The sequence below is a fragment of the Aristolochia californica genome, unplaced genomic scaffold (assembly GCF_029961685.1).
Source record: "Aristolochia californica isolate CCGP_79_NKW_82.1479 unplaced genomic scaffold, dmAriCali1.0.hap1 SCAF_12, whole genome shotgun sequence".
NCBI classification, from domain to species: Eukaryota; Viridiplantae; Streptophyta; class Magnoliopsida; order Piperales; family Aristolochiaceae; genus Aristolochia; species Aristolochia californica.
Genome location: NW_027181793.1, coordinates 17,811,522 through 17,835,697, shown reverse-complemented (window position 1 = coordinate 17,835,697; position 24,176 = coordinate 17,811,522). Strand labels below are relative to the sequence as shown.

Here is a 24,176-nt window from a genome sequence, read left to right as displayed (position 1 = left end):
ACTTAAATTGTGTTTCTATTATGTTCATAGTTTTCTTATATATTGTGTCCATATTATACTCACATTAAGGTAACGAAACAGAGAATGAAGAAGGAGAAGAAGAGAGAGAAGAAGAAGGAAGGAAAGAAGGTGACGGTGAAAATGAGGGAGAGAAGAGTGAGGTATGTTAAGGAGAAAAGAAGGGAGTGAGATTAGGCTTGTCCTAATCCTCCCCCTTAAGCTTTATTTTTAGATGCCAAAAATATAATATTTTCAAGTGTACCATTCACCCTAGTAGGAGTGAATAAAAGGCAAACATCATAGAGTAATTACAGAAATAATACTCAAGTTTGTCTATATCTTGTAACAACCGAAATAAAATCCATGCGATGGTCCTATTATCTCTCCTAATTTTACAATGGAATTTTTTCTCATCCCATAGATATTATTTTGTAGCACTTCAATAATAATAATAAATTTAATATACTCAAACATATACATTAACATTGGATACAATGAATCTTATATAAAATAAATAAATAATGCCATAACACTCTCTCTACCCTCTCTTCCCTCTCAAATTAATAAATTACACACTTAGATACTATTCATTATATTTAATAATTATAATATAATCATAAAATAACTATAGTTAAGAAATTGTTGATAATATAGTTATCATAATAAAATTATTTAATAATTACGACAAAATAATTATCATAATATTATTTTTTTGCCATTATAATTAATATTATTTTATTTTATTTAAATTATAGATAAATTATTATTATTATTATTATTTAATTATATTATTTATTAATTACTCTTGTTATTATACTTACTAGTATTTAATTTCATTCTTTTTTAAATAAATTATATTTAATTAATTAAAATTAATGAATTAATCCCCAAGAGCCTACACATTAAATAAAAATAAAAATAATGGAAAAAAATTACTAACCACCTTTAGTGGCAAGAGCATTGAGTGGGAGAGAATCGTAGGAAAAACACATACCATGGGAAAAAAGTTTTGCATTGAAATTTATTTGCCCATGAAAATCATTTTTTTTTTCTGTCGAGAAAAGTTGTTTTGAATTTTTCTAGGAAAATAATTCCTTGCGAAACATGTCTTTTCACCAAAGAAAGGTTTCCCAGCTCAGGAAAATTTTAGGGGAAATATTTTTTTGCGAAAAACAATTTTGCTAGTAAAAATTTTTCAGGGGAGGAAAATCTTTTTCATGTGGAAAATAGATTATGCTTGAATAGGTGTCAAACTCTATAGCTAAAACTTTGTTTCAAGAGTTTGTTTTATCAACAAAATTAAGTTCTCTAGGTTTATCTTTATAGGACCTATATAACAAGAAGAACAAAGTCGAAGATTGATTAACATGATATTGCTCTGACACTGTGAAATTTGGAAAAAATAAAGCCTTGGAAGGACAAGGGTGTAGGTACTCTTTTTCCCTGTTTATAACGTAAAACAATGTTCAAAGTTACATATATGTCCCTATTGTTGATTTTCAGGACTCCATGAATTTAGCTCACGGAGAAAAAGAGAAAGAAACCCATAGGGAGAAAACGGGAAGAAGAAGGGTTATGGAATTGATTCTTCCTTACCCTCCCCCTGAAGCTCTATTTATAGATATATGAAATTACTATATTACAATAATACCCCTAAACTACTATAATGAAACTGCTAATTAGACTCCTAATTAATTCAAAAAAATCATGAATCTTCACGGCCATGAATCAAAGTTCACTGATTACCGAAGAAAGATGAACCAAAGCTTCTCTCAGAAACTAAGAAAATAGCTAGAAAACGACATAACTCAGTTTAATGGGAGTAGTTGAAGATACAATAATCATAGTTTTAGTAGGAGTCTCCAATTCCTAACCCAAATGTAAATTCTAACAATCTCTGGAGTCCGGTGCCTCTGAAACGCCCTGGTTCACATCTCGATCGTCATCTCTAACAAAACGCTTGATTTCTTTTCTGTTTTTTTGTCTTTCATAAAATGGAGAACGGCGAGAATGGAAGGAAGGAGATGGGAGGCAATCTGAACATCAGGTCATAGGCTTCTCAAGCAAAGCAGAAATGTACCACTGGTTCATCTGGGCTCCTCGGTCAAGCTTCCTTCCAGTATTCCACCTGAGCTTGTTGAAGCCGACCTTTTCGATCATCGGGACGTAGCTCTGGTTCAGTTGGGAGACATAGCAGAAGAAACGATCAAGCCAGAAGAGTCCGCCGGGCCTCAGAACCCTGTATATGTCGTAGAGCACAAGCTCCAGGACGGCATCAGGGATCCAGTTGCTGAGGACGTGCATGGAATGGACTATATCCAAGGTGTTTTCGAAGAATGGAAACCGGTGGGAGACGCTGAGATGGATGGGGATCAGTCCCCTTGAGGCGATGAAACTATTGAAAGGTCCGTCGAAGTTCATGGTGCTGGTGATGATAGTCACGTCCCGCTCCTTCATCCTCACCGCAAAAGTGCCGGAGCCGCCACCGATATCGAGTCCGATGCGCACCGTGCCCGGCGGCTTCGTACCTAGAACGGCGTCCATTCCGTAGTCAAGGCCGCTCCCATCCACCACCCATCTGTTCTTCTCCCTCCCATTCAAGTCAAAACAGTCCTTGCAGTCGTAGTAGCCCTTCGTCTTGATCCGATCAACGAGGCACTGGTAACTCTTGCAAGAGTAGGCGTCCCAGGTGATGCTGGTGTCCGGCGGGGTGGTCCAGAGGCTGTCCGGCAGTGGCCTCGGTTCCACGTACCCGGCTGGGGACTTGGGGTGACACCGCCGGCGGGGCAAGGGCTCGCATCCTCTGAGCATCAGCTGCTGCGCGAACACATTGTCCGTCGGGCACTCTCCCCCCACCTCGTAGCTCATGTACTGTCTCAACTCCTCCTCGTACCTCGAGCAAGCGGCTCCTATCGGCAGGTAGATCTCGTCGGAGCCGATATTCGGTGAGTGCCCCAACGGCAGCTTGTGGGGCTGCAATACCAGCTTCATCTCATCGCTCCATTTCTCGGAAACTTCAGGGTTCTCCTCCGTCCTGTCATCAGAACTCCCGCGGGCTCGCCCAAGCTCCGAGAGAAGATTTTCCAGGAGCAAGTTTGCGGAAATCAACTGCTTCTGCAAGTCACCGAGCCGGGTATCACTGGATGCTAGATGGGCTTGGGTGCTGTTGAGCTCCTGGAGAAGGGAATTGAAGTCCCAAAGAGAGGGAAGGTGTTGCGTGTACTCAGACAGTTTCAGGTTCAAAGATGGGCTCCTACCCGTGAAGATGTAGAAGGTCAGAATATTGGTTGTTATCAGCAGTAGAAGGATCTTCAATTTGCTCCAGAGACGATCCTGTTGCTGCTTCTTGGGATACTCTTCACTACTGCCCATCACTTTGCTGCTGGTTCGTCCCTCCAAAACGCACTCAACCCAGGAAGCTGCAGATGCTAAAACGGTCTTGCTTCCTCGATCAACTCCATGGATGGAGAAAAAGAAAAGATGCTGCTACTTATACAGGAAGAAGAGAGCTCTGAATCTGAGGGGATGACCAGTGCAGAACTCATCCCAAAGTTCCACTGGAATTTAAAATTTGCTCGCAGTGTGGAAGATGAATACTAAATTGGAAGGAGAATTGAAAACCACTCACCCATCCCGCTGTCTTCTTGACTGCTCTGGTAATATTTTTCTCCTCGCTCCCCGTGACCGCCGCTTTGGCCGTTCGAGAAAATTCAATTCTCTTGGACTGGTTTGGCACCGCCTATTCGAGTCGCTGGGTTGACTCGGAGATTTTAATATGAGCAATTTGCAGCTAACGTGTCCATCACCCAATTAGATTTTAATTGAGTCCCCTTCACTCGTCCTAAAGTACAATTCTGGACTCAAATTGAGTCAACCTGATCCATGTGACCGATCCCATAGGGGGAGGGGAGCATCACTTTCCTCTTAAAAAAAATTGTTATAAAATATTTTAAAATAATATTTATTTATTAATTTAATTAATTATTTAGGCCCCTTCTAGGAAAATCAAGAAATATTTTTCCTTGGATACACATTTCTAAGAAACTTTCACGTAAATTCTTGCTGAGAAATTATATGGAATATATTAGAAATTTTCAAAAAAAATTAAATTAGTGCCTTTTTCATGGAAATAAATAATAATCAATCTCATACATTACCATATTTGTCCGATAAATTTTTAGTAAAATAAAATGTCAAATTGAAAATTGCCGTAAAAATTACTTTGTGCTGAAAGTATTACAACATCAATTGTCAAATACTTATTTTAAAAAAAAATTCAAATAGTTTTCCAGCTAGAAAAATCTTGGATAGAAAGTTAGATGATTTTTTTGTTAAGAATTTTCAGATAGAAAAGTGTTTATAGGAAACATGAGGCACTAAAGTTCCCAGAAAAAAAAAAAACGTATATCTACTAGAAATATTTGTCCAATGTTTCTTTAAAAAAACACTAATAGGGCCTTAAAGATATATTTTTTCCATCCCTTGTATTCAAATTGCATGGCTATATTAAGAATTATGTCATTTACAATCAAAGTGAAATCCCAAGTCCAAGTCAGCTAACCTGACTTAAATGTGACACATGACAAATACAACAAAACAGGTCATGTGCCAATAGTTGTTTCCAACATTAGGATCATGTACTTATTTGACATCACTCCAACATTAGGTCATGTGCCGACATATAAGTAAGTAACAAATAAATGGAACAATATATCGAATAGCTTATTTTGTTATGTATATATATTAGATGGGTAAGATTTCTAACTACAAGAGACTAAAAAACAAAAACAACTACAATTAATGAAAAGTAAACATGATTTGTGAAGGTAAAATGAGAGATTGAAATTGAGAGTAACTGAAAGGAAGTGAGAAAAGCTTCCCTTCCCTTTGTACTTTAATCTTGTTGGGAACCATTAATTGCTACAACTATGACTTTAGGGTTGCATTCAAATTGGCTATTGTTGCTTAGACGAATTTAGCAACAGAGATGAGACAGAGCACCAACCCAATGCCTAACAATTTTGGTAGAAAGAGACGTTGGCATTTATATAAATCAATCAATCCAGAGACTCTTTTTAGTGAACTATTATGGATTGTCAACATTCATGTGTTCTTGTTGGTTTTTAAATTCTTTTTTTCTGTTTGAAAATTTTCTCTGGTTCATTGTCAACATTCATGGTCATAAACACAAAAAGAATCTCCTTTGAATGAAACGAGTGTCATTGCTTTGTTGAAGAGATTGAGGAGCTTAAACGGTATGGTCTCAAAGTGTGAAGTTTTAAATTCTCCTTCATGATCGCTACTAATTTTGATAATACCACAAGTACTTAAAACATATATAGTTTTACAAAGCCTAAAAACACATCATCCTTCTTTTATAGGAAGTCTACCCATGTGAACCTAGAGTAGTCCACAACCACTAAAGGCATGGGGCTTCCCATTTAAGCTTAAGGTACAACTAGGTCCAACTAAGTCGATGTGGTCTAGCTGTAAGTGGTCATGAGGTTGAGACTACATTTAATGATTTGAATGATGCTTTGTGTGATATTAATTATCAGGATTTCATAGATTTGGCTCATGGAGAAAAAGGGAGATGGCATGTTAGGAGAAAACAGGAGGAAAAACGAGGTTATGGACTTTGTTGGAAGATGGGCCTAAGCCTACACGACCAAGGAAGACCCACATATCCAAATATGTTAGAAGATGGGCCCAACCCCATAAGACCAAAAAGGCCCAAACATCCAAGAGATGTAGAAGATGGGCTCACGATCTATAGATCAAGGAGAAGACCCACAGACCCATACAATGATGGCAGGATGGTAAATAAAGAGTCATGTCATATAAATGGCATTGATGTAATTAGGTTAAGTTCCAATGGCATAATTATAATATGAATTGAGCTTAGGAGAAGGGTTAGGAAAACAAGTTCATAACCTCTTCTTCCTCCCTATTTTTCTCCCAATGGGTGTCTCTCTCTTTTTCTCCATGAGCTAAATCTATGGAGTCCTGAAAACTCAATTTATAGATGAATAAGATTATAATATTATAATAATACCCCTGAAACTTAAACTAATCACATGAATGTCATATTTATGAGATGACTCTGTATTTACCATCATGCCACCACTATGGGAGCCAATGGGCCTTCTCCTTGGTTTGTCGACTTAAACCCATCTTCTACCTCTCTTGGATGTATGGGTCTTCCTTGGTCTTGTGGGCTTGAGCCCATCTTTCACACACTTGGACGTGTGGACCTTCCTTGGTCTTGTGGTCTTGGGCCCATCTTCCTACATTACCCCTAGTGCTAGGGGTGAGAGAATATCATGAACGCTCAGCTTGCAACAAATGGTGTATAAGATTTTCCCGTATAAAATGGCGGTCCATCATATATTCCAATACTCCCCCTCAAGCTAGTGGTCTTTTTGTTCTTTACCAAGAGACTCGATTGACATTAATATAAGAGAGTAAAATTACTCCTAGTCGTAAGACAAAGCTCCATAGTCCTGTCAAATGGTCATAGTAAAAAATATTTTCCGCTCAATTTCACATGCTGAAAGTAACCCTAGTGTGGGGTATAGAGTCTACCCATTTTCTCCGGGTAGCTAAAAAAAAAACACCTCTAGGGAAAATAATAGACTTGACGCAAGCTAGATGTTGGCACACTCCTATCCTCTGTAGGTAGTGGGTCTATAGGCATTGCTCAGAAGTGTAGTAATAAACTCTTCCATCACGGTGTCGCAACACGCGGCACCAACTCTCAAATGGTAGCAGTAAAACTGTCAAATAAGAGGGTAAAGGGTAATCACCGAAAGATAAAATTCTAGGGCCAGCACGTGCTTTATTCTTCATCAAATAATCAATGCTGACAACAGTCAGCAACCGAGAAGTCCTTCAATAATAATATCTCTATCAAAGAGACACAATAACAACAATTGAAATGGGCATGAGCACAAATAACACATAACAAATAATGAAAATTCTTGAAAATTAGTCACAAAATAATAAGGATCCAAGTCAGGTATCCGACCAATATAGCTGAGTCGTGGAAGAAATAGGTATAGAACTCGGCACCTAGACTTGCATAACAAAGGGGGGGTTAGTCCCCCAAATAGATTTTTCAAGTTCAAGTTCATGTCCAACATGAAGATCATGTCAGTCATGTACATGAAGATCATCTTCGCACTTGGTGTTAGTGTTGATGACTTCATGTGCACTGGAAAACAATTTCCAATGTTAGTACCCCAACATGAGAAAAACATAAAAAACAAGAGAATCTCTAAACCTTTACAGTGCACTTAATTACAACATAATCCTTAAACCCCAAATTAGGTAAAACAACCATTATTACTACACGAATAAGTTATTTAATGTATAATTAAATATATTAATATATTTATTAATTGAATTAGATATTTTATTGTGCATTAATATGGTAATTACATGAGCCAATGAAATACGTATATGATTAATTAGAAATAATAAATAAATAACGTTATAAATAAAAAAACGAAAGTAATACGTTGAGTTATTAATTTATTAATAACATATGATATACTTTAACCTAAAAATGAATAATTTAAGAGAAAAAATTGATCTAATCATAACTTTAACACACTATATATTTGTACATAGTATATTTTATGTATTATTAATTAATAATATATTATCACAAAATTTAAAACGATTGGTTTAATTAACTATAGCAATCGGATAATTATGCCGAAATAATTTATCAAATATTTATTTTAACAATATTTTAATTACGACTATTAAATCACTATTTTAATATAGTAATTTTAAAATAAAAATAATTATTTTATAAATAAAAATTATAAATTAATGATTTTTATGAAGATAGTTTAATTTTTCCTAACTTAGGAAAAATTAAACCATCTTCGTCTTCCTCAGCGGTGAGCCAGCGGGCAACGACGATGGCGACAGGGACGGGCTAGGGCAAAGGCGACGGCCACGGGCAATGCCGACAGAGGCCGCACTCCGACGGTACGCCGAGAGGGAGAAGAGAGGGAGGCCGAGAAGCTCTACAACAGATGCTCGACCTCCCGTGCTCTGCGACGGAGGTCAAGAGGGAGAGGAGAGGGAGGATGGCTGTTAAACCGAAGCTGATGGCTGAAATCAAAACCGAATGGGGAAATCGATGATGAATCGAAGTAGAAATTAAAAAAATTGAAGCCCAAATGTCAAAATCGAGCAGGAGGTTCAGAGGGAGAGCAAGTCCGAGATGGAGAGCAAGACGCCGAAAGGACGATCGTAACGAGATGGACGCCGTAGAGAGGGAGATCGGAGAGGGACGGTGGAGACAAGAGAGGGAGCAGAGAACGAGAGAGGGCTGCGGGAATGAAATGACAGAGAGGGTGTGCGGTAGAGAGAGCCCCGAGAGACAGCCCAGCGCGAGAGTCATATAGATGATTCTCAAAATCAGGTGGAAAATACTTTCCGCCGTTTACTCTTGGGACATGAACTCCTGAGTCATGTATGTTCATATACATGACATGAATTTCGGCACTCCCTAACGACACTAGGACATGAACTGCATAAAGCGCATGAAGATCATGTCCTGAGTCATGTGTATTAACCCCCCCCCAAAGGTAATAAGCAAGGAGTTGAGTCAAGTTGACCTGGATCCGATTTGGGCTGAATCGACTTAGTTCGCTGGGTTAACTCAAGCGGAATAGAGGCAATGAGTGACGCTCGGGTTGCAGGTCTGAATTGGGCTGAATCGGCGCTCGATTAAAAACAAGTTTCCTGATAACTCGATGAAACTATAATTCGGCAAGATGTCATCATCTTCCCCGCTTCCGAACAGAGCAGGACAGCAGCAAGAGAAGAGAGGGATCGTTGCGGCCGCAGACTATGAACTAGCGAGAACCAGAAATATTTGGGTCTATGTCCTTTAGAAAACGGCAACGAAGCAAGATCAATTTTCTGGATTAACGACAGATTATGGGATGAGCGGCAGAGACACCTCTGTGACTTCCAAAAAAATAGTAGCAATGATGTTCTGGAAGATGCAACGCCAGAAACAGAAATAAAGATAATTTTTTTATGCAGTAACTTAGAATAATGGCAATAAGCCAGATCATAATCTGTATCTCGGTATGGAAAGGCCAGTGAAGGAGACAAGCCAGCTGGTTAGACTATTTCGGGAGCTACTGTATCTTCTTACTGTCAAAATCTTCGAGTTCGAATGAAGGTATCAGGCTGAACCAAGCAGAGCAATATGACCAATTATCTCGGTGAAAGCATCTGTGAATATCACATGTCAAGGAAGGAGATGGCGACCATGGTCTTGACAGCCAAATAATACCAAATCAACGACGTAAAAAGACGTCTTAATAGCCGAGTTCATGATTGAGCAGAGAGCAGACAGGCTAATGAGCAGGTGTAAGGACCCTCGAAGTACAGGGATTTTGGAAGGCTCGCACTGAACCGCATTCTCGAACTCGAAAAGTATCCCTCTTGCCGCCTCAGTGAGCCGCATGAATGAACCATTGGGTAAAAATTTATGGTGTAATTTTTTCTTGAATCCGTTGGATATGAATTGTGGGAAGCAATCATAAAAAAACATCAAAAGAAAGAACTATTCCTAAACCAATATATGATTGGATGACTTGGACATTTCCAAAGCAGATGACAATGCTAAAGCTATAGAACTCTTGATTAGTTTATTGAGTAATGAAATATTAGTTTTTTTCCTTCAAATCTTTCACACTCATGCTTAGATGGAAAAATCATCTGAGTAGAGATGGGACATCTAAGAGTGAAAGTTAGGAGGAATCGGACAAGGAAGAACTAATGAGACTACTAGATAAATCTATGAAGTTAAGTAGGCATCTTGGAAAATTAGAAAAGGAGATAGAATCCTTGAAAGTTGACATAGTTCCTCCACACTCGAAGAGCTTAGAGAAGAAAATGAAAAGATCCTTTCTAAATGTGAAAGACTTAAACTCCATTCTTCCAATATTCATAAGTTGAGAAATGAAAATCTCTGTGTTAGGCTTTTAGAACTTCAAGAAGAAAACAAATTATTAAAATCCTTCAATTGGTTAGCCCAAAAGTTTTTGATTTATCCTATGCTTTAGAGATATTAACTTTAGAAGAAAAAAAACTACTCCCCTTGATAAATCAAATGACAGCAATGAGCTTTTCCGTCTCTCCAAGTTGCCATAAGAATGAGCACCAGGTCGTCGTCTCTGTCACCGAAAAAATATTGTAAGATTGTAGCTAGTTGCAATGGTAGCAATGGCTATGAGCAAACCGGCCGAACAGAGCGACCAACGAGTTAGAAACAACAACCCAGAAGATTGTATTTCCCAACTCAGAAATCATAACACTGGCGGTTTCTTTGAATCTCATTATATGCAGAGACAACACGAATAGAGCGGGGAGTAGTATAGAGGTGAAAAAACATAAAACAATTAACGGGTGTAGTGACTCAAAAAAATAAACACACTAAACCTGCTTTGATACCCTGTTGAATTTAAGTCTTCATGTTGTAATGCTAGAACCTTAAGACTTTACTTCATGTGGTTGATAAATTTGAATATGGATAGAGATATGATATATTGGTAATACTATGAAATTCCAAAATTATCAACATATGTTTCTATTTGTAATAGATTCCAAGCTAGGGATGTTGTTATCATCAGAAAAGGACAAATTGTTAGATCGAGTACAATCATGTCTGTCTCCAATATTGTTGATAACAAAATAGGTAACTTGAAAATGCGCTACAAACGGTGTTATTAGTGCATTTAGATGGAAACCTTCCAGTAAAATTACTATGGCATAAGCTCAAGTCAAATGTTAAAAAATTAAATTACAGAGTCAATACCCAATGCTTGAAGACATTGAAGAGTTGTTCATGAGAAGAATAACTTATAAGAGAAGAGCTTAATAATTGAAGAATATAAGAACTCTGGCAATGTAAGAGTAGCCTTCCATCTTCCAAAGCTAGAATTAGCATTATGGAGAATGAATATCGTAAGGTAGGTTTACAAACCATGACTGATCATTGGCTATAATGCATGATCAATCATAAAAAAAATTGTTGAATTTTGTGAAACCCATGAACGATGGCCGATCAATCATTTGGCCATAGGGTTTCAAAAACAAGAGTTGTAGGAGGCCAATAATCAATCATTGGAAAGTGAATGATCGATTATGATAGTGGAAGAGTTTTTTCATAATTTTGGATTTATGAAAACAAAGTTCTTTGAGTGAAAACTTCAAAGAGATGTTTTAGGCTAGTTTTCTCAAATCCTTCCAACTTCTTCATTAGTTTTTCATCATCCACATTCTAGTTGAAGCTCCAATCCATATGCTAGCTCATGCTTGACAATTTGGGAGTATTGGATACACTAAATATTTTGGTTTGGCTATCTCCAAAGTTGTAAGTTGTAATTTTCTTTTTCTTTTGTGATTTCATTGTAAAGGTTTCTAGAACGTAGATTGGGATATTTAGAACCATGAATAGAGATTGAGGGTTGTCTAGAGCTGAGAAACTTGAGGGAGTGCTTGCTAGAGCAGAAAATATCTAGCATTTGTAAGAAAATATCTTGAAAAAATATTTTGGATGTGCAATTGGGGATTGCATCGGCTGGGTTCAAATGAGCCGTGAATCTTTTTATTATTACACTAGAGAGATTAATGGATTTTCCTGAGCAAGGGATTTTGGGTGGTGACTACCACTAGAAGAACATCGATAATAAAACATCTTATTGTTGTGGTTACTTCTATGCTTTGTATCTTGCGTTACATTTCTTAATTACATTAGCACTTAAATTTTTTCACAACCCCTCATGAGATTACACCAGAACCAACTTTATAAAACAAAAAAAGGTATTGCATAAATTTTAAATGACTGTAATTCCTGATAACCAAAATTTAGAAAAAAAAATTCAAACCAAATTTCTGCATATTAATACCTCCTTAGGTGATTAGTTATCCCTTACACACCACAATCATGGACCCCCTAATACCCTCATATAGAAATAATTCAAACATTTTTGGATAATTTCTAAACATCACCTTATAAGATGTCATATTTACAAGTTTGGTCGACTAGATGTTTTAATTCCATATATGACCACATTTTAAATACAACATCTGATTCCATTAAGTTTAGGGGTAGGTTAAAAAAATAAAATTTTGAATTATTTAATTTTTTTATATTAAAGAAAAGAAAAAAAACTATTATAGCAAAAAGAGGGGTAGCATCCCTCTTCCCCTCTTGTTTGTTTAAAGAAAGAGGACAAGAGGAGGGGAGGCTCCCCTTCCTTTTTGGATAAAAGGGAGGAAAAGGCACTACTACCACTTGACCGTCTCTCCTTATTCATCGATGAACAAAAAAAGGGGACAGGGTGGCCCCTCCCTTACTCTTGCTTGGTGGCAAAGAAGGGAGGGCTTATCCTTCCCTCTTTACATGTGAGGGAGAAAATATTTTTTTAAAAAAAATAATATAATAAAAATTATTTTAAAAAGTTTTAAAAAGGTAATTAAGTAATTTTAAAATTTCTAATAGTATCTACTAATGATGTTACATTAATGGTTCACTAAATTTGAATCATAAGATTAAATTTGGAGTTAGAACATTTAAATGATCATATTTAGAATAGATAAGGCATTGAAGCTGCCAATTATTAGTACCCTTTTCATAAAAGGAATAATTTGAACTAGTATTCTAGTCAAGAGCTTAAAGCCCTCTTTTGTTCCTAGCTACAATGAGACTAGTGACAATATTATAAATATAATGGACAAGTCCTCCAAAAAAAATTAAAAAACAAATCTATGCTTGCTTCACACTTGGACAAATATATTCTATTCTAGATAAGAAAGATTTCTTAAAACCAGCTTTTGGAGTGATGAGTAGTGATTATGATGATAAAGATGTTTAGATTCCGAGAAGAAAATGCAATCAGTTGACTAACACAGATGCCTTTTTTTTTATTATTATAAGGTGAAGAAGCCTAGCTAAAGTAGCCTTATTACAGTGCTTGTGCTCCAACTTTACTCATATTCTCTCATTCATTTCAAGAGTTGTTTATTCTCTTGATAGTTAGAGAGAACTTCCATTAAAGGTTCAAAGATAAGATTTGTTGTTGCTGGAGGTTGATTTCATCCACTTATCCATTCCACCTGGTTTATTTATTCTTGGGAGAGATTTCAGGTAATCACAGGGAGAGAAGAAAATAGTGAAGATCATCAACGAGGAACTATAGTAATATATACCCTTTGTAACTGGAAATTTAAAAACGGAAAAAAAGAAGAAGAGAGATAACAGAAAATAAAGTTAAATGGTCTCATTCATTGGACAAGCTTGAGCTAGTTTCTTCAGGTTATCAATGATCATGACCAGCTTTGTGTTGAGACGATTCACGAAGCATTTGGGCAGCCATCCGGCAGGATCCAGCTGAAAATTTCGTTCAAATTTATCAGTATTCTGATGATATTAATGGATTGAAATTTTTTAAGAAGGCAGAGAGTTAAATGACCTGAACAACGTACGTGACCCGGCTGGAATCATCATCCAGCTTCTCGACCACCCAACCAGACTGCAACAAGAGGCCTCTAATGGAGTCATGCTGCTTCGGGTGCAATCCTGCAGCTATCTCTTTGGGCAGGGATGCAACTGCCACCACCAGGGTGCCGTCATCCATCGTTTCCCGTCGCTCATATACTATGAACTCTCTGTTCTTGAACTGCTGCTTCGATGATTCACCGAACCTGAGACGGATGATACTTAGATCATCGTTTAGGGACTTAATGTACTTGGCTTCCACCAGGTCAGAGTCCCATTGCTGGTGCAACAGACATGAGAACACATTAGACGTTTTCAATGAGCTTCTCTGCATTGCTTAATCTGACAGAATTACAGGAAAAAAGACATTTGGAATGGTAATTTTACGTACCTTTGCCGCGTCAATGGCATTGGCCACGGTTATGAACTGCTGTGGAGACACTGATCTGAGGATCCAGCGACTGCGAAAAATGTGAAATGAACCTGACCGGCGTTTCGATATTTCGACACCATTTTCAAGTGCAAGGACTTTCCACTTATCAGAACTATCATCTATGCTCCGGTTTGGATCCGAGGCGGCTAACAGTTCCTGTACACAGCTCTCGCTTGCATGGTACACGTATCTTCTCAGCGAGTCCTCGCTAATGGACCTGCAAGACAAGGTGGATGAAGCTTGTTCAGAGTGACATCAATAAAGGACAGAGCCTTGGAGAGGGAGAGCAGAGTTTGAGGATTACCAGGAGCGACTGCAGGGCACTGGAGTGGTCATGTTAATTTGAGATGCATTCTGCTTCGGTTGGGAGAGAAGCCATAAAGAGGGGATTTAAGATAGGAAGAAGGCAGCAGAAGAAGAAGTGGGTCGGGGTAATTGATGCACATGCAATGCCAGAAGAACCTCCATGATTTGAACTGCACGTGCCTTTCTTCACCTCACTGGCTCTGGCATATAAAATTCAGGGAAAGATTCCAAACTTGTAAAGCGAACACAAGGCAAGGAGTGGGGAACCTTGGGCACATGGACTGTTGGAGCATTACAGAAAGGAAAAGAAAAGCAAAAAATAAAGAAATAAAGCCAGAATGATCACTTTAAAAGCTAATTTTACCTTTGCTTGCCTTGCCCGCCCAGAGGTGGCACGTCCTGTTCCAGTGGCTGATGATGCTGCACTGAGCTTTCTACGGAATCAATGGGATAAATCTTTATTAATGTGGTGGGCTCTGCTCTTGCTCATTACTCCACTCTGTAACCTGTACCATCTAATCCACTTGGCACTTGGATGGTAAAATATGAAAAAGGCCATGACAATATAATCTTGGCTTCTTCATTCATGTCCACTGATTGGAACCTGGACACTCCATGTTCAGTCATTTTCTAGTGGTGGGATGAATGATGTTTTAAAAAACTTTAAATGCAACAAATCTAAAACAACCCATCATATGAACCAACAGTTTCAAGAAAAAGACCGGGAATATATTCCAGCATTCCATGTTTTCTGGCATTACAATCTAATAGTACCATAGAATAATCTTTCTGCTTGAAACGTAAAGGATTTACAAGATGTACTCCATGTAATCTTATCTCATAACAGTTCCATCAAACACGACTGAAAAACCAAGATTATGCTAAAGCATATTGAAGGAAGGAAGAACTGAGCCAGGTTAGCCACAAGCCTGTTTAGGCATAACAAAGTTGCTTTATTTGGACAATTATTGCATTCATCCAGTAATGGATCTATCGTTGTCAGTTCTGCTTTTGAAGTTGTCCTTCGAGGAAGCCATTTGCTTTAAAGCACTCCACTGCATCTCTAACTGCCTCTTCAATTGGCCTAAAGGCAAGGCCAAGACTGATGAGCCTCTTCGCTGCATCTCTACATGCCACAAGACCTGGTTGTGTGTCTTCTGAAAATCTGGTTTTTACCAAGCAAATTTGCTATATGAAATCAAGAAAAAAAGCAATCTAAAAAAAAAAGTAAGACTATTGACAGAAGGAAGACGCATAAACACGATTATCCAAGTAAAGAGTGCTGAAGACAGTAATTTAATTTTTCTTCACATAGTATCATAAAAAATTGAACTGTAAAAGGAGTTGGCTAACCATTCTCTCTCTTGATATACTGAAGACCATATCCACTTACTCACCACCAAGGTGACATTGTATTCAATGTCTACCATAGAAATCAGTTATCCACCACATAAAACCTCACAAACTAACTCGTATTAAAACATATTTCAGTTTGGTTTAGCTCCAAACTTAACTGTAGATCTACAAGAATCTGATGTGCATCCACATGCAGAAGGCAACTCCTACCATATCTTTTCCAACTAAATTAAGGAAAACAGAGAGAAAAAAACAAGATAGAGACAGGACAAGATCTCCATGAGCTGATAATCACCACAAGACAGACTGGAATCAGATGAAACAGGATAACTGCATGTAAAGGACAACAACAGTATGAACTAAGTACTCTGGAGGGAGTAAAAAATAGCACAAACACTTTAGGGGCCACAAGAAGATATAACCAAAGCATGTAATACAAAAGATAGGAGACAACGACATGCTGCTTTGCCTAATCTGTTCCCTATTAACGTAGAAAAAGAAACTATCAGAAACAGAAATATGTTAAGATCTCAACACTCGGTGAGCAGGACCCGCCGTAAGAACAGTTGTAGAAAAGGACAAGAGGATGAGAAAAACAAAGAATTAATGTATTTCTTTTCTTCTGTTTGTCAGTTGTTGAAGTTTGAGATGCATAATGCACAGCCAATTTAGCCAATGGATAGGAAACAAAATAGTTACTCAAGCATTTGCAACATTTCTTCTTTCATTAATGTCACAATTTACACGATCGCTTCAAAACTTGTTTCTTAGAAAGGGAAATACATAAGAAAATATGCATCACTATTGATAGCTTCCATTTAGAAGGTTGTTAAACAGAACCTGAATTTTCTTCCAATACATGAAGTGAAAGCAAATGCACAAGAATTTACTTCCAAGCACTCTTGTCCTACTTTCAGATGGGAACATTGAAGCAGCTTCTTTATTTTTCCCTTTCAGGTGGTTGTGCACATTTACTTAAGGCCTAATAGAAGAAATTTTAAACTTCTTTTATTTTGCACATTTCTATTGGTTTTTTAAATAAAACAAGCTTTTATCAGTATTTAAGGCATAGAATAAATATGAACTTATTACCTATTATATTAGACCATATGAAAATTATGTTATGTTTGCAGGCAAGGAGGCTGGAATGAGGTCCACAAGTTTGTTGAACTCCATTTTTTCATTATTTGAAAATCAGCAGTTAAAAAACTGCCACTCAAATCACCATATTTACAGCAATCCCATAATCTCCATCAAATCTTTCAGAAAATAAAGAACTTTTAAAATTCAGAAATTGACATCTAGTATGTACATTGAGATATAACAATGTTTTAAAAGGAGAAAATAAAATTCCAGTAGATCTGAAAAGACTAGCCAAGTTTTTCCCAAATAATAAACACAGGATTTCTCTAATCTTAGATCCATATGAGACTTTTCTTAACATGTATGCTCACTTGTGGGCTCACTTTATGGCTCCTATTGTGGACAGCTTTGGGTGAAATGTCCACATCAATCTTATAAAACCCAGACCAGACCGGGCAGTTGAACTGACTCTATGACTTGTTCGGGTTAAATATCTACAAGACTTGGACAAGGGTTAAAATCTGGCTGACCCAGCCAGGTTTTCAAGTTTCATAGATGAACTGGCTGACCCTGCCAAAGTAGTTGGGTCACAACTCAAAATCACACAAGGAAATTTCCCCATGCGGCAAGACACAACAAGGGTTGCCCACCTCTCTCATTCAACAACAGTTGGGGAGAAGTCTCTGCACTTACCTTAGCCACCATGAATTGCTTGCCCTCCCCTATCGCATGTAAGATATCTTTCCCAATTGAAGGAGAACCTTGATCCAGACTTTTTAGTTTTTTAGAAATATGACATCACACTCGATAAATCATTGGTCAACCCCCATCCCAAGGACTAACCAAAGTCAGGAGAACTCTAAGTAACAAGCATAGGATTTTTCTAATCATAAATCCATGGGGAATAATTGTTTTTTGAGATAAGTGAATTCATTAAAAAGCTCGAAGGCAAAAGCACAAGAAGCTAGAGAGGGCGGATTAATAATGAGAGATTGGTGATCAATTCCCTCATTAGCCAAGGCGTGTGCCAGCCCACTGACTGGATAATTTACATGAGTCAAGCAACAAACATGATTTCCAGCTATATTACAAGCTTCTAATTTCCTTCATGTTTCTAGTGTTATTCTCATCACATTCAGTACACAATAGGAATGTATTGTTCTATTTGAACTGGAGAAAATGAGTGGACACATGAAATTTACAAGTGTAGAAATATATGCACTATTCTAGTTCGGGGGGAGGGCCAAGGAGAGAGAAACAGCTTTGGTCTTTCTCCAAACCCCCAAAGATCAACTAATTTCATAAAAGAAAAGAGAACACCAAGAGATAAAAGAAGAAAAGAAATAGTGCAGAAGCTAAAGAGTGTCAACTACAAAAAGTTAAGAGATTATCTAAATCACTCCTCTCATTTTATATTGATTGTATTGCTGTACTGTGCAAGCTGTTTTCCCTCTAGCATGCATGTTAGTTGTTTGACATCATTCCTCTGAGAAAGCCATGGCTGAACCTAAGGAAGAAAAATTAGTTAAGGCAGGCTAGATCCGTCCATATTTTTCATGGCTGCAAAAAGAAGCTTAAGTACCTTAAAGAGGATCTACTCAAACCTTTAAGGACTGGGAATATGAGAATGATATGTCAGGGATGTTGAATAGCATGGTGTCACAAAACAGTACCCAACTCTTATTTTGTGATACTATCAATGATGTTTGCGACCTTATCTAGAGTCTATGAGTTGTAGACTAATATGTTTACATTACAAAGGGGTGGCAAGAGTGCAGCAGAGTTTAGTGAAATGCAAAGTGCACTTCAAGTGATTAGTATTTATTATCCTTTTTCTATTGATGCAAAAGAATTGAGATGACAAGAAGAGCAAGTTGCCATAGCCCATTCCTTGCATGCACTAGAACCAGAATTTGAATTCATTGATGCACAAATGTTGGCAAGTAAAGATAAGATTTCACTAGCTAATGTGTTTGCAAAGGCTAAACTGGCTGTGCATGCAATTGTCTAAGGATAGAGGAAGCCAATGGTCAGGGGAAGGAAGAGGTAGAGATCCAAGTGGGCCTTGATATTGCTTGCATAGTGAACAAACAAATCACTTTTCTGATAGATATTGGAATAAGCTTGGAATGCTGGCATGAGCCAACCAAGCAGGAAGTTAATTATTCTACTGTCCATGGCTGAACCAAAAATGTTTATTGTGTCAGAGGGTATTACCACAAATTACTGCAAGCATAACATATCTCCAGATATCTCGATTATAAGCTTCATATTCCTCCTCTCTTGCTACTAGTACTCCGGTACACCTAAGTTTTTTTTTGCTCTTCTTGCTTCTTTAGAAGATTGACTTATAGATTTGGACGCCTTACAAATCCAAACTCTGTTATTAGAGATTTTATCCATGTAAGACTATATGCAATCAATAGATTTGTTGTTGCTAAAGTAGATAATATTGTAAAGGAGGAAGATAGGTCAACGATGTCAACGGTTTCATTGTATACAAGAATACACAAATCACCAGTACCGATTTTTTTAGATAACAAGATAGGAGCCAAAGAAATGAAAAAAAAAAATGTATCTTTCCCAATAAGGAAGTGAAGGAATGGCGAATGTTTGTGGCTTTGGGAAATAGGGAGATACACAGAAACACTTTATTGCAAGGGAGCACTAAAATTTTGGCACTGCAAAAAGACTGAATGCAAAAGCTATATAGATAGACCCAAAGGCATATTATATACAGACACAGACAAAGCTAATCACACAAAACACATAGGCGCAGTTACAGGCAGAGAAACATAGAAAACCATGATAGTAAAATACAGGTAGACGTGCACAGACACACTGTACAGGGAAATATTTCATGGCATCAAACGCATTGAAGTGACATTGCCCTCTAAAAGGAAAGAAACAAAAGGAAGTTGAATTCAAAAGATCTGGTAAAACAAAGCAGCTTCCTAACTTTCTTTTTGGTTTCTTATGATAAGACATATTACTTTGTAATTTTTTATATCTTTCTTTATTCTTAATAAAATTCTCATCATTCAAAAATCAAAGCAGGTTGCATAACTCCTCTCGCTGCAAAAAAATTTAAAATTTAATAAAAAAAATCCTCATTCTAGGCAAACTGCCTCAAAGAGCTCAATTCCTGTCTGGAAACATGGACATAGAAAGAAATGCCAGATCAATCTAAGAGATATGGGGACACAGGGTCAGACAAGCTAAATTTTGAGGACTATTTTTGTCCATGAAGGAGCTATCAAAGGCCTGTTCAATGCTAAAAAACACCAAATACCTGATTAAGCCACTAATTGTTGAGGAGGATATGTCAGCAATTATTTTATGTTTGAAATCTAAACAAAGCCTCCCACTGACATCTGGGTCTTCTTTTCAAATAAAATTCATTTTCTGAGAGAAAATATTTGAATCTAAAGTTTTCAAGCCTTAAATCAGCTGAATTCGTCTCTGACAAGTTTAGCAACTCTGACACCCTTTCCAACAACAATCTTGTTGTAGACAACTCCTCTTGTAATCTGACAAGGGAAGTGTTATAATATTGTGAGGAAAAAGGACATACTTTCTGATTCCAGCGGAATCCAAAGCAAACTATCAATGGAAAGCAAAATCCTTTTTCTCATGCCAACTGGTGGTGAGACTTGACACTGAAAGCAAGGCCCTCCTCCCAAACCCCAGCCCTCAAGGGAAAGTGATCTTATTCTCTTTCAAATCAGTGAAGTGGTGCAATGGGTTTCATTTGATAGCAAAAGTCTCTAACTTATTATTCACTCAGTATGGTTCAAAGATAGAGGAAAGCAGACTTATGCATGATAATACTCACAAAAAAGTATTAGTCAGAAACCTGGAGAACAAACATTTATTACCACTCCACTGTCAGTGTTTATTGGAGTAATTTATATCATGCAAGTACAAAGGAGCTTCATTTTGTACAAAATAATCAGACCAATACTCTTAAGTAACTAATCATATTGTGTTCAACATTGGCCAAAGTTAAACAAGAAGGATAAAAACACGAAACCCGTTTAAGATACCTGTGCACTGGAAACTGTGGGCACAACTCTGCCACTTTCTCTGCGAAATGTTTGAATTGGTAAATCCCGTTAGTGCAGAGATATCTTCCAGAAGCCATAGGCGTCTCAAAGGCCAAAACGTGAGCATCAGCAACATCTTGAACGTGGACGCAGCCCAAATAGTGATCTCCTTGTGTATCCTGTGACCCTATACGAAACGACGAAATGGGTCGATACGGTTATAGGACTAGCAGAGTATGGTCGGAAAATTTTTACAGGCATTCTTATAGGATTGTAGCACTTATATTTAGAAGATGAGATAGGGGCGGAAAGCAAGCAAATTGTGTATTAGTAAAAAGATGAGACGGCTGATACGCGACAAGAGAAGAGCAAAAAACCAATCAATCTCCGGTGCATGGTAAACGATCACATAAAACATACCTTGCAGTAGTTGCAACAACACAGCGGAGCTGGCGTTGAGACCGGGCTGGAGGAGTGGACCGATACAGGTAGAGGGATGTATAGTAACCATGTCGAGACCGTGCTTGCCGGCGAAATCCCAGGCTGCCTTCTCAGCCAATGTCTTGGATAGCGGATACCATTCCTGGTGAGCCTTGCAATAGTCAATATCCGTCCAGGAAGACTCGTCAACGGGTTCGTTACGGGCCGCCCATGAAGGGTTGGGGATGAGGGAGGAGATTGAGGCAGTTATGACGACGCGGCGGATGGTTGCGGCTGAAGCGGCGGCTGCTTGGAGGACATTCAGCGTACCCTGGAGGGCGGGTTGTATAAGCTCCAAGTCAGGGTTTTGGGGAGTGGCAAGAGTACAGGGAGACGCGACGTGGAAGACGCCGGAACAGCCTTTGATGGGTGCTCGGAAGGCGTTTGAGTCAAGAAGGTCAGCCTCGCTGAGGAGAAGGCGGGAATCGGCTCCAGGGAGGGATCGAAGGTGAGAGGTTGGTGTCCCTGGCGCGTGGGTTCCGTGGACAGTGTACCCTTTTGCTAGAAGAGCTCGAACCAACCAGGAACCAATAAAGCCGTTGGCGCCTGTCACACACACTCTCCTCTCTCCGGTCACCTGCGTCATTTTTCTCAAGCCTAAATGTGTCGTTTTCTTTCGCCGTAAAAACAACAGGGAAGAAGAGCGCGCTGGATTTGGGGATGAAAACGCTGACTTGCAGAGGATGCTGAAATAGTTTCTCCACCAGCTTCTAAGCGTTTTCGATAAACTTAGCGAAAAAAAGGGAATTTTCTCAGAGCCTTCTATCCATACTATACGACGGAATGGAGAGGAAGGCGGAGAGAAGAACGGGGCATTCCTGCTGAAATCTGTTACAGAATTATAACAGATAAGGAAGAGATTTGTTAATTCCTTTCATCCTTAGCTATGGCAACGAAATGATTTGAATGAATTCAACTCGTATGGCTGCCAAAATCATCTGCAAAGACCAATATTTTCTGAGAGACAATGAATAGATCTTGGAGAGGTGGAAAGTGGAAACATCTTCCGTTTCCGAGACCCATCAAACCTTAGAACCATAGAGGGAAATAAAAGAAGAAGAATTCATAGTTTATGAATCTTTCGAATTTAAACGATGAAAAAACTATAAAAACGGAACCAAACAGAGATTGAACTGGACTTAAACAGGTTTTCCTTGAAATTTTATTTATTTATATTTGATTTTATATAACAAACGAGCAAAAGTACCCCTCCCAAGGGACGTGTTTAATCTGGTAACCTATCCGGATCATATTAGATGAAAACCTCAAGAAAAGAAAAAATCGGACTAATGTACCAGTAAAATAAATATTGAGATTAGAAATATAGACAAGATTTATATTTAAGTTAGGATTAATGGAATCAAATTTGTTTTAGATAATATTATATTTTTAAATTATGTCAAAATAAAAATATTAATTTGTTAAGAACTTCAAAAAATTTACGTAAAGGCTCTTACACTGGCACAGCAACCGGCTCCATAAGAACTAAAGGTATTTACGGCCTCTACTGTGAGTTGGAGAAGACGACCCTACGGCACATCTCGACCTCCATTATAGGTCAATTCCCGAACAAGAAGACGAACCCATGATTAGCTTGACAAACACCAGTTTGGCGCATCTCGACCAACTATCAAAGCCAATTATCGACCTCCAGTGTCAAAGCCAAATTACTCACAGACCAGTTGTTCCGTTAATAAAGACGTCAAAGACCAACCAAGATCATAAATGAAAGCTGAGAAACGCCACGAACGGGACAAAGTGGCGTTGAGAGTCCACTAACGAAAGAAATCACTGGAGTTTACGTTTTGAAGTGCTTCATCCTCGTTGTTGAAGAAAAAGAAATATTCATGTACGTGTGTGTGACATAGCTGTTAATTTTTCTTTATTTTTTCCCTCAAACATACATTGGTGGGCTAGTTTCTTCATTTTTACCTTAGGTTTGACTCTCTTACTGATTTTAATGATAACAAAACTTAATAGAACTGACAATTTGTAAACTAGGTTCAAAACGATCAAGAATGAAATCTCTTGGAGAAACGGCCATGAAGAAGAAGACAATGTAAAGACTAGAGTTTAAGTGTCAATTAATGTATTTCAAAACTTGGTTAAATATGTAAAAGAGCTTTTCTAATTCATTTATTTAAAGTACAATGCTGAACATAAAGTTTTAGGACATGCATTACACACTTACATGTTTAGGAATATCATACACACCCTCTAAAACTTGTTAAAAACATATAGATTGAATTATTCACATGCTCTAAAAGTCAAATTAGTTAAACTGGCACCGGAATGATCTATCACCTAGAAGTGTGCAAGCCAAGACTGTAAAGCATGATCGATCAACCATAATTGATTGATTGATCATCCAAAACATGGTCGTTTCATGTTATAAAGCATGATCAGTCATCCCATTTGGATTGATCGATCAATATTATTCAAACAAAGAGATTTTACATAGGATGATCGATCATACCACCTGATTAATTGATCAGACAAAATCTTGCCACTTAGAGACATAAAGCATGATACATCACTAGAAGATCATTGATCGATCATACTTGCATTGCACAGCCAGAGGGAATTCTAATTGATCGGTCATCCTCTAGTAATAATCGATCAACTTAAATTTTTTAGACCAATGATAACTTGTTGATCCATCAGTCCAACGATCAATAAGTCATATTTTAATTGAAAAAAAGTCATTATGATCAATTGATCGATATATCACTTTACAGTGATCGATCAATCAGTGCTCTGATTTTTGCAAAGGGGGAAAAAACTGATAGTTTGGCTCAGGGAAATTATAATTACCCCATCAAATCACACATAGAGAAGTTAATGAGCAATTATTGGCAAATCCTTAAGCCTTCATAATTGCATTCTCAAAATTTTGCAATTATTCTCAATAAACATTTTTTTTATGAAAGAGAGC

At 37.7% G+C, this 24,176-nt stretch overlaps 3 protein-coding genes across 4 annotated transcripts; all 3 read right to left on the bottom strand.

Annotated features, from left to right (window-relative positions):
• Positions 1-1,903: 1,903 nt before the first annotated feature.
• Positions 1,904-3,447, bottom strand: LOC137945176 (probable methyltransferase At1g29790). The gene has a single exon (XM_068790950.1). The coding sequence runs from the start codon at positions 3,370-3,372 to the stop codon at positions 2,044-2,046; it is 1,329 nt and encodes a 442-aa protein (XP_068647051.1). The 5' UTR covers positions 3,373-3,447; the 3' UTR covers positions 1,904-2,043.
• Positions 3,448-13,221: 9,774 nt separating this feature from the next.
• On the bottom strand, positions 13,222-14,349 carry LOC137946514 (uncharacterized). The gene is made up of 4 exons (XM_068792845.1): positions 14,275-14,349; positions 13,929-14,187; positions 13,512-13,817; positions 13,222-13,429 (listed from the first exon to the last, which is right to left on the bottom strand). Exons 1-4 carry the CDS (start codon positions 14,304-14,306, stop codon positions 13,310-13,312), a joined length of 717 nt encoding a protein of 238 aa, XP_068648946.1. The 5' UTR covers positions 14,307-14,349; the 3' UTR covers positions 13,222-13,309.
• A 67-nt stretch (positions 14,350-14,416) lies between these two features.
• On the bottom strand, positions 14,417-22,257 carry LOC137946513 (phenylacetaldehyde reductase). 2 transcript variants are annotated; one of them, XR_011111079.1, is made up of 4 exons: positions 21,182-22,257; positions 20,762-20,948; positions 14,641-15,441; positions 14,417-14,476 (listed from the first exon to the last, which is right to left on the bottom strand). XR_011111079.1 is itself a non-coding variant. In XM_068792843.1 (3 exons), exons 1-3 carry the CDS (start codon positions 21,825-21,827, stop codon positions 15,276-15,278), a joined length of 999 nt encoding a protein of 332 aa, XP_068648944.1. In that variant the 5' UTR covers positions 21,828-22,257; the 3' UTR covers positions 14,569-15,275. The 2 variants fall into 2 exon arrangements, 1 of the variants encoding a protein (XP_068648944.1); XM_068792843.1 differs by lacking the exon at positions 14,417-14,476 and having other exon boundaries at positions 14,569-15,441.
• Between the last annotated feature and the right edge of the window lie 1,919 nt (positions 22,258-24,176).

Coding starts and splice junctions, on each gene's coding strand:
- LOC137946513 (XM_068792843.1), bottom strand. CDS start 21,827: ATGACGCAGGTGACCGGAGAGAGGAGAGTGTGTGTGACAGGCGCCAAC. Junction 20,949..21,181: donor GTTGTTGCAACTACTGCAAG/GTATGTTTTATG, acceptor CGTTTCGTATAG/GGTCACAGGATACACAAGGA. Junction 15,442..20,761: donor CCACAGTTTCCAGTGCACAG/GTATCTTAAACG, acceptor GGTAAAAACCAG/ATTTTCAGAAGACACACAAC.
- LOC137946514 (XM_068792845.1), bottom strand. CDS start 14,306: ATGACCACTCCAGTGCCCTGCAGTCGCTCCTG. Junction 13,818..13,928: donor ATGCCATTGACGCGGCAAAG/GTACGTAAAATT, acceptor CTGTTGCACCAG/CAATGGGACTCTGACCTGGT. Junction 13,430..13,511: donor GGGTCACGTACGTTGTTCAG/GTCATTTAACTC, acceptor CGAAATTTTCAG/CTGGATCCTGCCGGATGGCT.
- LOC137945176 (XM_068790950.1), bottom strand. CDS start 3,372: ATGGGCAGTAGTGAAGAGTATCCCAAGAAGCAGCAACAGGATCGTCTC.